The following is a 15,754-nucleotide window of genomic DNA, read 5'->3' on the forward strand; positions in this document are numbered from 1 at the left end:
ATGTACTTATGACCTTAAATTAATATGCTACAGTAAGAAACTGAAAGTAATTGTTGAAGCACAGATACTATTTAAAGAGAACCCAAAACTGTTCTTCGGGTAACTGGGGAAGAGCATTAAAACAATGAAAACACCACCAATTAAAGATGAAACAAACATTCTGAATAAACTGTTACACCCTGTAGAGTAGCAATAAGAAGTAAAATGGCTACCCTGCATACAGAAGAATTCAGAAAAGGAAAACAAATTATGAAATAGTCTGAAGTAATAACAGAAGAGTTGAAAACCAGATTAAACAGAGCTTCAAACTGGAAGAGCCCTGGCTCACATGGAGTGACTGATGTTTGACTCAAACAGTTAACATTACTCTCCAAGACTTGAGAGATTGTAAAAATCAATTGGTCAGGCAGTGAAAGTTAACACCATAATAGCTAATAAAAGGAAGAACACTTCTTCTAAATGGAGATAAGTACATAAGTACATAAGTAGTGCCATACTGGGAAAGACCAAAGGTCCATCTAGCCCAGCATCCTGTCACCGACAGTGGCCAATCCAGGTCAAGGGCACCTGGCACGCTCCCCAAACGTAAAAACATTCCAGACAAGTTATACCTAAAAATGCGGAATTTTTCCAAGTCCATTTAATAGCGGTCTATGGACTTGTCCTTTAGGAATCTATCTAACCCCTTTTTAAACTCCGTCAAGCTAACCGCCCGTACCACGTTCTCCGGCAACGAATTCCAGAGTCTAATTACACGTTGGGTGAAGAAAAATTTTCTCCGATTCGTTTTAAATTTACCACACTGTAGCTTCAACTCATGCCCTCTAGTCCTAGTATTTTTGGATAGCGTGAACAGTCGCTTCACATCCACCCGATCCATTCCACTCATTATTTTATACACTTCTATCATATCTCCCCTCAGCCGTCTCTTCTCCAAGCTGAAAAGCCCTAGCCTTCTCAGCCTCTCTTCGTAGGATAGTCGTCCCATCCCCACTATCATTTTCGTCGCCCTTCGCTGTACCTTTTCCAATTCTACTATATCTATTTTGAGATACGGAGACCAGTACTGAACACAATACTCCAGAAATGTTCCCCAAAATTGGAGACCCATAACTTATCTACCTCCGATCTGTAAGCTGTGTTCTGCGATAGATGCTGATAGTATATACTATCTTATTGACTCTAATAAAATGGCAATGGGACAGAAGGGCAAGAAGAGGAAGGCATATGGAACCACAGACCAGATAATGCTAAATAAATCCGTCATGGCCAGTTCTAGGAAAAGCAGAATCTTAGTTCAACATAGATTCAGTATAAGAAAGTTTTTGATAGCATCCCATATTCCTGGATAATAAAATACCCTGAAATGTTTTTAAATTATCTCTGTATTGATTGAATACATCTAACTTCAACATGAAAATGTGGCAGTCCATACTCCATCTGAAGTATGAAAATAGACAGTTCGTGAATTGGAATATCCCATTTGCAGAGTCAGAAAGGAGAGATCATGGATGCTTTTCAAAGTGCCCTACTCAGACAAATGATGATGGATTTCAGAAGAAAAGGAGCCACTTTGGAGAAAGTTTGTCTAATACCCCGGTTTGATATATGAGGTAAAGGAGAGTGCATTCACACAAAAAAACACAAAGTCCTGTATTTCAAACAACCTGACTTTGGTAAAATGAGGGACTGCCTGAAAAAATAACTGACAGGATGGGAGTATATAAGAAAAGTGAAAAGACAGTAGTCCAAGCTGAAAGGAGCTATATAAATGAAAACAGATCTTTATCTAAGGAATGTAAATTATAGGAAGAGGACAAGGAAACCGATATGGTTCTTTAAACAAGTGGCTGAAAAAGGAAAGGCAAAAGAGATAGTATTCAAGAAATACAAAAGAATTCAAGAACAGGGAAACAAAAGAAAACTAGATAAAACTCAAAGAAAGAGAAGAAAGAAATAAGGTTGGCAAAAGCACAGGAAGAAAAATGGCTTGAGATGTAAAGGTAGGTGCAGGGGCGTATCTGCGTGGGGCCACAGGGCCCTGGCCCCCCTCCCCGCCGTCAGCCCTCCCCCGCTGCTTACTTTTGCTGGCGGGGGGCCCCAACCCCCACCAGCCGAGGTCCGACCCGCAGTCTTCATATTTCGTCTTCCTCCGACTCCTCCGTGGCCATCCTATAAGTAACGCTGCTGATTCGTTGAATCCAGTTCGGAGTCTGATGTCGCAGCACATTGTTCGCGCGTACAGCGGGGGAGGGTTGACGGCGGGGGGGGAGGCAAAAATTTGCCCCCCCTCTCTGGCTCTGGCCCCCCCCCTACCGCCGGATTCCAGATATGCCCCTGGGTAGGTGACAACATTTTTTTCAAGTATGTTAGAAAAGAAGAAGGCTTGAAATAAAATTGTAAGACTGAAAGATGCTGAGAACTGCTAAGACTGCTTATTGAACTACAGAGGCATTGTGTCTTTTTTGTGCCTGGTCCTGTGACATAACAGGCCTCGGGATTAAACTAAATAAAACGTTTGTTTTCACTTATATCCCTTGTCCGGCTGTGTTATTCCACAGGCCCACCCTCTCCCTTTTCCCCTCGCTCGTGGTGTTGCAAGCAGTTCTACCAGATGAACTAGTAGAAATAACATCTATATATATAAAAGGCACTTTGAAGCCTCAAGCCGGAAACTTGAGGCGCCCGAGATATCCGGTTTGGCCTGCAGGCTCCAGTCACTGTAGCTCCGCCCTCGCGTCAAAACGCGATGATGTTGAGGGCGGGGCGGCCCTCACGTCAAAACGCGATGACGTTGAGGGCGGGGCGGCCCTCGCAACCACGTCACTGCGGGACGAAGAGGAGAGGTGTGCAACTCGGAACGGAGGCACGGAGGGGGTGTCTGCAACTCGGGAGGGAGGGAGGGAGGACGGGGGGGGGGGGATTACCCTGCTAGCGCCCGTTTCATTTTTGCCAGAAACGGGCATTTCTTACTAGTTATCTATATTTGCCTCATTTCTAATACCTGTACCCTGTCATGAAGCAAATGCATATGTTTATTTATGAGTTAAATGCAAGATGTTCTGCTAGAATTTCTGAAACAGGGTTTATTCCCATATCATGCTGGTACTCCCACAGCAGTTAGTTTTAATTAGAGACCTAGACTGTGACAAGTAGAAATAAAATAAACATAGGGGCTGTGCTACTAAGCTGCAGTAAGCAGCTAGCATGGATTTTACCACACATTAGACATTATGGTAGATCTGCCCTAATGTCTAATGTGTGTTAAAACAGTCAGCATGATAAGAATTCCATGCTAGCTGCCTAATGCCAGGAAGGTGCAATGAGTGGGTGTGGAATGGAGGAGCAGCCTAGTGGTTACTGCAGCGGACTTTGATCCTGGGGAACTGGGTTTGATTCCCACTGTAGCTCCTTGTGACTCTGGACAGGTCACTTAGAGGGGCATAATCGAAAGGGGTGCCCAGGTTTTCCTGAGGATGTCCTCGCAGGACGTTCTGGTGAAGGTGGAGGAGCGGCCTAGTGGTTAGGGTGGTGGACTTTGGTCCTGGGGAACTGAGGAAGTGAGTTCGATTCCCACTTCAGGCACAGGCAGCTCCTTGTGACTCTGGGCAAGTCACTTAACCCTCCATTGCCCCATGTAAGCCGCATTGAGCCTGCCATGAGTGGGAAAGTGCGGGGTACAAATGTAACCAAAAAAAAAAAACGAGGCGGGGAAACCCGTATTATCGAAACAAGATGGGCGTCCATCTTTCATTTCGATAATACAGTCGCGAAATTTAGGTCGACCTTAGAGATGGTCATCCCCGATTTTCGGCGATAATGGAAACCGGTAACGCCCATCTCAGAAACGACCAAATGCAAGCCATTTGGTCGTGGGAGGAGCCCGCTGTCGTAGTGCACTGGTCCCCCTGACATGCCAAGACACCAACCGGGCACCCCAGGGAGCACAGCAATGGACTTCAGAAATTGCTCCCAGGTGCATAGCTCCCTTACCTTGTGTGCTGAGCCCCCCTCCCCCCCCCAAAAAAAAACCCACTCCCCACAACTGTACACCACTACCATAGCCTTAAGGGGTGAAGGGGGCACCTACATGTGGGTACAGTGAGTTTGTGGTGGGTTTTGAAGGGTTAAATTTACCACCACAAGTGTAACAGGTGGGGGGGGATGGGCCTGGGTCCGCCTGCCTGAAGTGAACTGCACCCACTAAAACTGCTCCAGGGACCTGCATACTGCTGTCAGGGAGCTGAGGCTGGCAAAAAATATTTTTAAAAGGTTTTTTTAGAGTGGGAGGGGGTTAGTGACCACTGGGGAAGTAAGGGTAGGTCATCTCCGATTCCCTCCGGTGGTCATCTGGTCAGTTCGGGCACCTTTTTGAGGCTTGGTCGTAACAAAAAAAGGACCAAGTAAAGTTGGCCGTGCTCGTCAGGGACGCCCTTTTTTTTTCCATTATCGTTCGAGGATGCCCATGTGTTAGGCACTCCCCATTCCCGCCTTCGCTGTGCTTCCGACCCGGCCCCGTGAATTTTGGTCTTCCCTGCGACGGAAAGCAGTTGAGGATGCCCAAAATTGGCTTTCGATTATGCCGATTTGGGCGACCCTGAGGAAGGACGCCCATCTCCCGATTTGTGTCGAAAGATGGGCGCCCTTCTTTTTCGAAAATAAGCCTGTTGATCTTCCATTGCCCCAGGTTCAAATAGTACCTGTATATACAATGTAAACCACTTTGAATGTAGATACAAAAAAAAAACACAGAAAGGTGGTATATCAAGTCCCATTCCCTTTCCCCTGACAGGGGCAGATTGGAGGAGTGGCAGTCAGTGACAGATAGCAAGCAAATCAGCAGTGCCAATAACTTGGCAGCATCTAACATCATCTCAACTGGACTGCTAAATTTTCTGTAGTGATGACCCGCTCCCCAAAGTCATTCCCACTTTGAACCTCCTGATCCCCACAACTCCTACCCACAACAGAGCCCGGAACCTCCGCTTCCATCCAGGACTGCTCTGGGATCCAAAGTGTCAGCAATGACCCCTACCACTAGGGGCGGGGGGAGGATCAAACTCTGTTGTGGGTGGGTCTTGAGGGGATTTGACCCAGGAAAGGGTATTGGAATAGGGGTATGACCTGGAGAGCAGAATCGGAATGGGGTGGTGAATTCAGGGGGATTGGTGGATTTTTTTGGGGGGTGGGAAGGTTGTGCCTTTGTGATAAAATGTTCTATATTTATTTAATATTTGTGGCTGCACATTTTACATACTGTGGCAGACAGCGCTTGTGCTCCACAGTGGCTTTGCATTTACCGTTTATTAGTTTTTACAGCTAATGTGTGGTAATTGCATAACCTTACTAAACTTTAGTACAATTACCCCATTGTCTACCGTGAACAGAAAAATAAAGAGAATTTGGTTTAAAAGTCAAATGCTCCAAGGATCCCTTTTGTTTAATAAAATATTTGTGTATGTGAATAACACTTTGACCTTTATAATGAAAATTTGCTGTGATTTGAACCATTTGTTCCCTTTTATATAGGTAAACTTTTCCACATTGACTTTGGATACATTCTTGGTCGGGACCCTAAACCTCTGCCACCCCCAATGAAACTTAACAAAGAAATGGTAGAAGGGATGGGAGGTACTCAGAGCGAACAGTACCAAGCATTCCGGAAACAGTGTTACACAGCATTTCTGCACCTCCGCAGGTAACAATTTAACTGTAAAGAAAATCAATATATTAATATTTACTGTTTTCTTAGATGTCTTATAAAGCTTTCCTATAGCATCATATTATTCCCATTTCTAGAATTCAATTTGCCATCTCCAAATTTACCTCACTGATCCTACTTATGCCTATGGTTGATCATTTCATTATTTATTATGCATTAAAAAAAACTATATGTTGAGTTCTACCTGCTGTACACTAATTTGGGTTAATCTCTTCATAAAAGCGGTTAATACATCCCAATAAATAAAGAGAAATGTTATACCGCTTGCAACTAGAATGTATTGCAAACGTCTTTGCATGCTTGTACGTTCATATTAAATATACATTAAATTGGAGTTTTTCAATGATCTACATTGTATTTTACAAAGGCTCTTTCAAACACAGATTCACTTTTAAGATACATGGCAACAGACAGATGACAGATAAACTAGCAAGGTCCATCTAGTTTGTGAAGCTTGGTGGCTAGAATGGTGCAGAACATTCAGGTTACCTGCTTTGTACCTTTATTTATGAGTGTACATTCTACTTCATGCAGCTTAAACCTCTCTGTGTCACTTGTTTTGCTTTTGTATCACCCCTGACCTGGGCGTTTCTGGATTCATTGTCCGACCTGGTTTGAGCTTTCAGAGGGCAGTCTCCGTTGGTACCTTAGTGGCTTGGTGTTCGGTGCCTCCACATGAGGAAAGAAGCATTTACTGGGTGTGATTACCCTCTTCCCCAAGAAACCCAAAAAACAAATTCAAGTGCAAACTGCGGAAAACAAGGCTGGCTGGCACATCCGAATGCGCGGCCAGAGAAATACTCTCAACTTGCCCTCTATAACAAGCCAGAGCTGCCACTTGTACACGCAGCGAATTGTACTCCAGGCCTTTCTGAAGGCCTTCCTGCAAAAACAGCAGGATCCTAGGTAGAGGAACACTACGAATTGAACGTGTGCTATATCTGCGCATATGCATGTGTAGTCGACTGCTTGCTGACCCATAGAAGAGTAGCGATCACCCCTTCCAAATAACCTCTCTGTCTCAATCATGACCTTTCAAGACCCATGCCGTAAGACTAGAGCGGGAGGGCTCCTTCATGGGCACAGGTCCCTGACACAGAAGAACTGGAACCAGGGCAGCGGAAACGGCTCGTCTACAAGCAGACGATCAAGATCCACATACCACTGCCGCCTGGGCCAGTCCAGGACCACCAGAATCACCCGCCTCCGGTAGCAAAGAATGTGATGCAGAACCTTCCCAATCAATGGTCACAATGGAAAAACAGAGAAGATCCTCCAGAGCCAGGGCTGCAGCAGTGCGTCCAGTCCTTCAGACCCGGCGTCCAAGCTTTGATGAAGAAACAAGCCACCCTGGCATTAGCCCATTGGCAGCGTGCCCCACTGCTCCGTGATGATGTGAAACACTGTTGCAGACAGCTCCCACTCCTTAGGGTCCATAGAGTTCCTGCTGAGAAAATCCACTTGCACATTGAGATGTCCCACAATGTGCACCATTGACAGGAGCTACTACTACTATAAATCATTTCTATAGTGCTGCCAGTCGTACGCAGCACTTCACAATTGAACATGAAGAAAAGACAGTCCCTGCTCAAAAGAGCTTACAATCTAAATCAGCTGCAGATGGCGTTCCACCCATGTGCAGAGGAGGCGAGCTTCCGCCGCAAGCACAACACTGCGTGTGTCCCACTTGTGATGGATGAGAGTACCTGGACCAGCTTGCCCTGCACCAGTCCCCAGAACGCCTCAAATGCCCGTGCCACTGCTCAGAGCTCTGAACAATTTATGGGTCACTGTGCCTCTGCTTCAGACCACTGGTGCAGAGCACTACACTGTAGACAATGTGCACCCAATCCCTCCAGGCTGGCATCCATCATAATCAGAATCCATGGCGGAGACGCCATCAGCATCCCCTCCCGCAAGTTGTCATCCTGGAGCCACCACTGCATACTGAATCTGGCCTGCAGGGTCCAATGGAGGTACACCTGATAGTCCTGCGAGACCAGAGATCTCCGACTCAGCAGACACATGTGCACCCCCATGGCTGCCTTCATGGAACCCAGCACCTGCACATAAGAGTGGTGGTGCTCTTGCAATCTCTCAGCTGGATGGTCAATTTTTCCAAGAGTTACCTGGTGCCTTCTCAGACTCTGGAGTTTCTAGGGTTTCGCTTCAATACATCCCAGGGTAGGGTTTTTCTGACAGACCTTCAAATGGCCAAGTGCAAGGGCAGGTCCATCAGGAAAATGAGTGGTGAGAGCTGTTGCGGTATCTGCAGGAAACTAATGATTTTCATAGGATGGACCATCTGTCCTGCTAGCTGGTCCCCAGAGGGGTCTTGCAGCGTACAAGGCAACCCTGGCAAGCTGGATTACAGAATCAGTGGCATCGGCGTACATGCTGGTGGGTTGCCCAGGTGCATTCCACCCATGCTGTGGTGACTTCCTGGACGGAGTCAAGAATGTTCTCTTTGGACAACATCTTTTGGGTGGCCACTTGGGCCTCTCTTCACTCTTTTCACTTGTTTGGATGTGGCAGCGTGCCGGGATTCATGGTTCGGTGTGGCTGTTCTCTCTGTGGGGTCATTGGATTGTGCCCCCCCCCCCCCCCCCCCCCACACACACACACACACACACACATCTAGAGACTGTTTTGCTATATCCCTCTAGTTTCTGGATTCATCTGCTACTGATACAAAGGAAGGGAAAATTATGCTCTTGCCTAGTAATTTTATTTCCTTTAATCGCAGCAGATGAATCCAGTATCCCGCCCTCTCTGCTGTATTGCTACCCAGATTCTTTTCTTGTTCTGCATGTGTTTTCTCCTGAAAACAAATAAATAAATAAGGGGTTGTCTTGAAATATATTCCAGGACAGGCTCTTGTGTCTGCTGATTCTGCGGGCAGTTCACTGTGGCATTGGACCACAGTCACCTAATTTCGGTCTGTGGCTGGGGATGTGTAGGGATGGGCAATGGGGTAAAGCTGATGTTCCTTTGGGCATCTGCATGTAGTTAGGGAGCTGCTGCCAATGTTCCCATCACTATGTAGGTGGGGAACAGGATTGGGAGGGAGGGTACATGTCTTTGCGGCCCTTCATTATAGCTCTGCATGGTTAGTGGAGGGAGTGGCCCCTGTACTTTCTGTGTATTGGATATGGTGTACATTCTGATTTCAGCAAGAAATTTTTTTTTCTGAATTCTGTTAAACGTGCATGTAACCCTGTCTATGTCTGGTTCTTTTTCTTGAATGGTGCAATGATCCAAGGGGGCAATGCTAAACACTTACCTTGCCAGGGTGGCTCTGATGAGTCTCCAAGCTCTTAATGACACATAATTGGGGACAGGTGGTGGTGTCTCTTGAGTAGATACCTTCTGTGCCTTTGGTACAGATGGACTGAGTTGAGTCTCCTCAGGGGAGTAGATAGGTTCTCATCTTAGAGACATCCTTGCAGAGTGATGGACGTTCCTGCACGTGCAGAGCCATATATGGACCTGTTGCATGTGGAGGAAATGTCCTGCCATTACCGCGCATGTTTTCTGGGACAGGTAGTGACAATGGACGTTTCACATACTGTATTTTCGAATGACAGAGATGCTTTTCACCACTGTTTGTGGACACATTATTTCAAGATGTGTATTTCCCATATTTTCAAATCTCGGGATACATTTCAACTTTTTTTTTGATTATGACTCACCGACTTTGGATGTTTTTCGATAAATGTCTCTGGTGTCATTTGTGCGTCATATCGAAAATGCCCCTCCATGCGTGTTTAACATGAGGAAAAAAGGGTTACTGCAAAATATTAAAGTATCCTATATAATAATTCTCACCTCCAACGTTCTATGCTTGGGACCGTGGCTCCCTGGCTGTAAGTGGTCTGCGAGGCAGACACGCACGGACGTCACTGACGTCAACACAGCTGATTCCAAGGCAAGGGGAGGAGTGTTTCCCTACTCCTCCTACTGCCTCGGAATCAGCTGTCACCCCCCCGCGCTATGGCCCCCTCGAAACCCACCCCCTCCCGCGAACCTGTCGATCCCCCCCCCCCCGGAACGCCGAAAACTGCCGCCACCGCCGCCGTTGTTGTTCTACCTTCCCTTCCCGTAGGTTCTTCAATCATCTTCTTAGAAAGTTTAACTCCGTGCATCTGACGTCAGACGCACGGAGTTAAACTTTCTAAGAAGATGATTGAAGAACCTACGGGAAGGGAAGGTAGCACAACAACGGCGGCGGTGGCGGCAGTTTTCGCTGGCACGGGGGGGGACGACAGGTTCGCGGAAGGGGGGGTTCGAGGGGGCCATAGCACGGGGGGGGGGGGGGAAATTGCCTGCCTAAGGCCCATTTCCTTGCCTACAGAAACGGGCCTTTTTTACTAGTTTTGAAATAATTTGGCTGTCAGCATTCTAATTGCGTGTTATATATATATATATATATTTTTTTTTTTTTTTTTTTTTTTAATTTTTTTTTTTTTTCCTGGGAGAAGGCATGTCATAGACAAGGGAATAGGCATGGAAATGTCGTCTATCTAGCGTGTTTACATTACTGCAAGATTAACAAGGGAGCACCTAGTGCCTCCACATTAATTTTTTGCACTAATGGAAAAATTAACATCCTTAAAATACTGACACCTTAAATATGAGCTTAGCTTGCAGGAAAGTCCCACATTAAAATGTGCTATGCTCATATTTTAGCACGTTTTAGTAAAAGGACCCCTTAGCAATTATCATCAATTCTCTAAGCCTCTGAATCTTGTTTTGACAGGATTTTGGGAATTCTTATGAGGTTGTACTCTATGCATGTGCGCATGTGTTTTCTATAATACACGAGTGCATTACACATGTACCCTTGCTCCACCCAAACTATATGCATGTATATTGCGGAGCATTTTATTAAAGGTCTTTTGTACATATCATAAAGCTGTGGAAATATTGAAAGGCAATAAAGCATGTAGCTAAATAAAATAAATAAAGAGCATAACTTTTGGCAATAAAATGAATCATTTAGTTGTCTCAGCATCATATTATTGTTCTTTATATTTATTAGTTTTTTAATGTTAATATCAGACGTGTTAGCACTTCTAGCTATTGCTTCACATTTCCAATATGTGTTGAATTCTCTAAGGCAAAATAGTCATTTCTTTTTTAGCACACCTGTTCCTGATTAGGTTTGGTTGTCAGAATTACTGAAATGAAGCAATTGCAGCGCCGTAGGTTGAGTAGCAGATGCAGTACTCGATGGTTCATTCACTGATGATTCAGTCGTAGTGCCAGCTTTGGAATACGCTGATAATACCACAGTAAATTTCCAGCAGCAGGCTATATAATACCAGGTGCCTTCATTTGATCTCCGAATATTTCATTTGCTGTCTTGCAACAAACCCTTTCGGTGTGTGTATATATATCATTGTCAGAAGTAGTTCATGCTTACAGTGCATTTTCTCCAGTTGTTTTGCTTTCCTTTCACAATGAAAAGTAATGGGAAATGTTTGCACCGTGATCCAGTAACAGCATTATGTGAGGATTAGAATTGGCATTTGCTTTAACATCTGACATTCAGATATCTGTGTTTCACTCAAGCTAGCCCAGAAAAACAGTTTAGAAATCACATTTCTTCACATTTTGGTTAGCAGCCTCAGTTCTCTTTCTAGCACTTAAATATCTTCCTTTTTTAACATTGTACTGTCCACTTTTATTCCTTTTAGATATTTTGATATAGAAATATCGATATAAAATATATTTTGTTTCACTGAAATTCTGACAGTGACTTGCCACATCATAAATAACATATTGGTAATCTGAGTACATTCCCCAGCAGCTGTACCTTCCCCCTTAATTTCCTCCTCCTGGTCCCGTGTCAATATCCCATCACTAACAGAATTTACTAAACTTAACTATTTCTCCAGACAAAGTACCTGCTCTTTCGATCCTATCCCTTCTTCCAAATTGCTTTTCATGGTCTTCTCCCACTGTCCTTGTTTTGATCAGCAGCAGTCTTCCACTGGCTTTGTTTCTTCTGCCTGGATGACTGCCATCATTCACTCTACCCTCAAAAGAGGCAATCTTGATTCCTCTCGGCTTAATAACTACAGGCTGATTTGTAATCTAAATTGACCAAAAGGATGTGTCTTTTTCACCTCCTACAGCATGTTGAAGCCTTTCACATTTTATACCCATGCTAATTGGGCTTTCACCTGGGACCTAGTACAGAATCTGTTATTGAGTCACTTCTGAATGATATTCACTGTACCTTTTGTGGTTTCTGTTGATCTCACCTCTGCCTTTGACCTTGTGGACCATTTCCTTACCCCCCCCCCCCCCCCCCCCCCAAGACTCAGCAGTTAGCATCAGTGGCACAATCCATTGATGGTTCTCCTCTTACCTTTCAGATCTGGGTCTTCATGGTCTCACTCCCCTCCTCCTCTTCCTCTTCAGATGCTCTCCTATTGCCTTGTGGTGTGCCTCAGTGCTCTGTGCTCGCGCCACTGCTTATCAGTATATTCCTAAGTGCTTCTTGCTCCTCTCATTAAGGAAGCCTTGATCACTATATATTTTTTATACAGATGACATGCTTCTTGTATTCATACAAGATCCATACAACCCCAATCTATCTACTCTCCAGTCCTGTCTAAACATGATTAACGAATGGTTACAGTCTCACAATCTTCTTCTCAAACCCTCTAAGACCATTGCCTCTTGGATAAACAGTTGTCTCTTAAGTTTTACACTTTCCCCTACATTAAGAGGTTCCCCCCGACCCTTGTCAATTAAGTATCTAGGGGTCTACCTTTACTATAAACTCAGTTTTGAGATTCATGTAGCCTCAATAGACAAGTCCAGATTTTAGCCCTTTGACACATTTTATCTATCCACAGATACATTGATGATGCAGGCTGTATTATGTTACTCTATGCTCTTGTAGCCTCTTTGTCACACTGGTACAGACCAAAGGTCCATGAAACAACATCCTGTTTCTAACAGTGGCCAATCCAGGTCACAGATACATGGCAAGATCCCGAAAATGTTGAATACATTTTATGCTGCTTATCCCAAAAATAAGCAGTGAGTGGACTTCCCCCAAGTCAATTTATTTATTTATCACATTTATACCCCGCATTTTCTCACATGTTTGCAGGCTCAATGTGGCTTACAATATACCGAAAAGACTATCGCCAGTCCAGTAGTTATGACAGAGATTTAATATTAATTTAATAATAGTCTATGAACTTTTCCTTTAGGAAGCCATCCAGACCTTTTTTAAACCCCACTAAGCTTAACCGCCTTTGCCACATTCTTTGGCAACAAATTCCAGACACGTTAAGTGAAGAAAAGTTTTCTCAAATTCATTTTAAATTTACTACTTTGTAGCTTCATCGCATGCCCCCTAGTCCTAGTATTTTTTTAAAGAGTAAACAAACGATTCATGTCTACCCGTTCCACTCCACTCATTATTTTATAGACCTTTATCATATCTCCCCTCAGCCGTCTTTTCTCCAAGCTGAAGAGCTCTAGATGCTCCAGCCTTTGCTCATAGGGAAGTCGTCCCATCCCCTTTATCGTTTTTGTTGCCCTTCTCTGTACCTTTTCTAATTCCACTATATCTTTTTTGAGATGCGGTGACCAGAATTGAACACAATATTTGAGGTGCGGTCGCACCATGGACCTATACAAAGGCATTATGACGTCCTCACTTTTGTTTTCCATTCCCTTCCTAATAATACCTAACATTCTATTTGCTTTCTTTGCTGCCACAGCACACTGAACAGAGGGTTTCAACGTATCATCAACAACAACGCTGAGATCCCTTTCTTGGTCAGTTATGCCCAACATTGAACCTTGCATTACGTAGCTATAGTTTGGGTTCCTGTTTCCCACTTGCATCACTTTGCAGTTGCTCACATTAAACGTCATCTGCCATTTAGACGCCCAGTCTCGTAAGGTCCTTCTGCAATTTTTTACAATCCTCCCGTGATTTAACGACTTTGAATAATTTTGTGTCATCAGCAAATTTAGTTACCTCGCTAAATACTCCCATGTCTAGGTCATTTATAAATATGTTAAAAAGCAACGGTCCCAGCACAGACCCCTGGGGAACCCCACTATCTACCCTTTTCCGTTGAGAATACTGACCATTTTAACCCTACTGTAGTATCATATATACAGATCTTTCCTCCGTGTTTCTATAAAGACTGTTTAGTCAGTTTAAAATATGTCATTTTGCCTCCTGTCTCATGCTAAATACTTGGACCATGTTACCATCCTTCTGACCTACCACTACTGGCTTCCTATAACATTTCAGATCTAGCATAAGCTTCTGACAAGGTTCTTCACAAAGGGATCCCCTCTTTAAAAAAAAAAAAAATGGGTCCCCCTCTTCATCTGTCATCTTTGATTATTCCTTATATCCCCTCACGTCCCCTTCATTCTGCAGTTGAACACTAGCTATCTATTCCCTCTGTTCATTGCTTCTGTCTGGAATCCACAGGTTGCAGTGTTCTCTCCTTTTTTCACTGTGCTCTGAATAATCATATCCAAAATTTTGGGCTGCCCTTATAACCCATTTCTTTAGCTTTTGGAGGTTGGTTGACATTCTAGTTGTTTTTCATCAGTAGTAACCCTTTCCCTCCCCTTGCTACCTGCCTCTCCTACTCTGTTCCCTTCTTTTCTTTCCTTTCCATAATTGTAGTTCTTTTCCTTTCTCGTAACATTTTGATAACCACCTTGCTTTTCTTTTATCGAATAGCAGTACATCAAGAGTTTAATAAACATAAAATTGACTAGTTAGCTATATATAAGGTAACAGCTAGAAGATTTTATTTTTTTTCTTGTTACATTTGTACCCCGCACTTTCCCACTCATGGCAGGCTCAATGCGGCTTACATGGGGCAATGGAGGGTTAAGTGACTTGCCCAGAGTCACAAGGAGCTGCCTGTGCCTGAAGTGGGAATCAAACTCAGTTCCTCAGTTCCCTATGATCAAAGTCCACCACCCTAACCACTAGGCCACTCCTCCACTCATAAGCACAATCTATGCACTCTTTGTGTTCACTGGTTTGGAGCAACATGTTGCTGGCTAAGTACAATCCAGAAAGGCCACAGGGACCTAACAGGCTGATGTTGGGGAAACATCCATGCTAGGATTGGCTGTTTAGATTATTGTAAAGCTAGGTGGCTAGACATGATAGAGGCAGGGTAAACTGCCCTAAAAACCCACCTCTTTAGCTTTTGGAGATCGATTGGCATACTAGTTGTTCTTCATCAGTAGTAACCCTTTCCCTCCCCTTGCTACCTGCCTCTCCTACTCTGTTCACTTCTTAAGCCAGCATGGTGGCTTAGGTGGTATGTGTTGTACACTCGCAAACGGAAGGAAAATACTCTACTCAGAAAAGGGGGCACCAAAAAGATAGAAACGTAGAACAACGAAACTTCTCACAGCTGATATTCAAACCAAAAATGTATTCAAAATTCTTCTTAAAAACTTGGAGCACAACCCCTCACAGCTGATGTTCAAACCAAAAAGTTATTCAAAATTCTTCTAAAAACATGGAAGAATTTTTTTGAATACATTTTTTTGTTGAATATCAGCTGTGAGGGTCTTGTCTCATGTGTTGTACACTGCCATTTAGGAGGTCTCTGCTTCAGTCACTGGGCTAAGTCTTTTTACAGATCCTACCCACCATCTCTATGATGCTTGTCTTGGGATTTTTTTTTTTTTTGGCATGGAATTGGTTGAACTGGATACATCCTCGGGAAGCTGATTGGCTTGCATTTGACACTGGAAGCAGGCAGGGCATGCTCATTCCTACAAAGAGGAAGATTGGAGGGCTGCAAATAGAGGTCTAAATTCTGGACATTTCTCAGACACTGTCTTCCTCGTGGCTTCCAGATATTGGAGTAAAGTAGCCACCTAATAATTAGTGCAGTGGCCTGAGAACCAAAGGAACTGGATTGGATTCCCACTGTAGCTCCTTGTGACTCTGGCAAGTCACTTAGAGGTATTTTTACTAAGATGCACTAACAGATTTAGCGCTCCCTAACA

General features: G+C 44.2%; 1 protein-coding gene across 1 annotated transcript in view; it reads left to right on the forward strand.

The window, feature by feature from the left end:
• PIK3C3 (phosphatidylinositol 3-kinase catalytic subunit type 3) overlaps nt 1-15,754 on the forward strand; it is a 333,547-nt gene that overhangs the window by 238,608 nt on the left and 79,185 nt on the right. The window contains exon 22 of the mRNA XM_030192881.1: nt 5,530-5,698. Within this exon, the coding sequence (XP_030048741.1) occupies nt 5,530-5,698 (169 nt within the window). The remainder of the gene's footprint in view (nt 1-5,529; nt 5,699-15,754) is intronic.

Source organism: Microcaecilia unicolor, chromosome 2 (genome assembly GCF_901765095.1).
Source record: "Microcaecilia unicolor chromosome 2, aMicUni1.1, whole genome shotgun sequence".
In the NCBI taxonomy this organism is placed as follows: domain Eukaryota; kingdom Metazoa; phylum Chordata; class Amphibia; order Gymnophiona; family Siphonopidae; genus Microcaecilia; species Microcaecilia unicolor.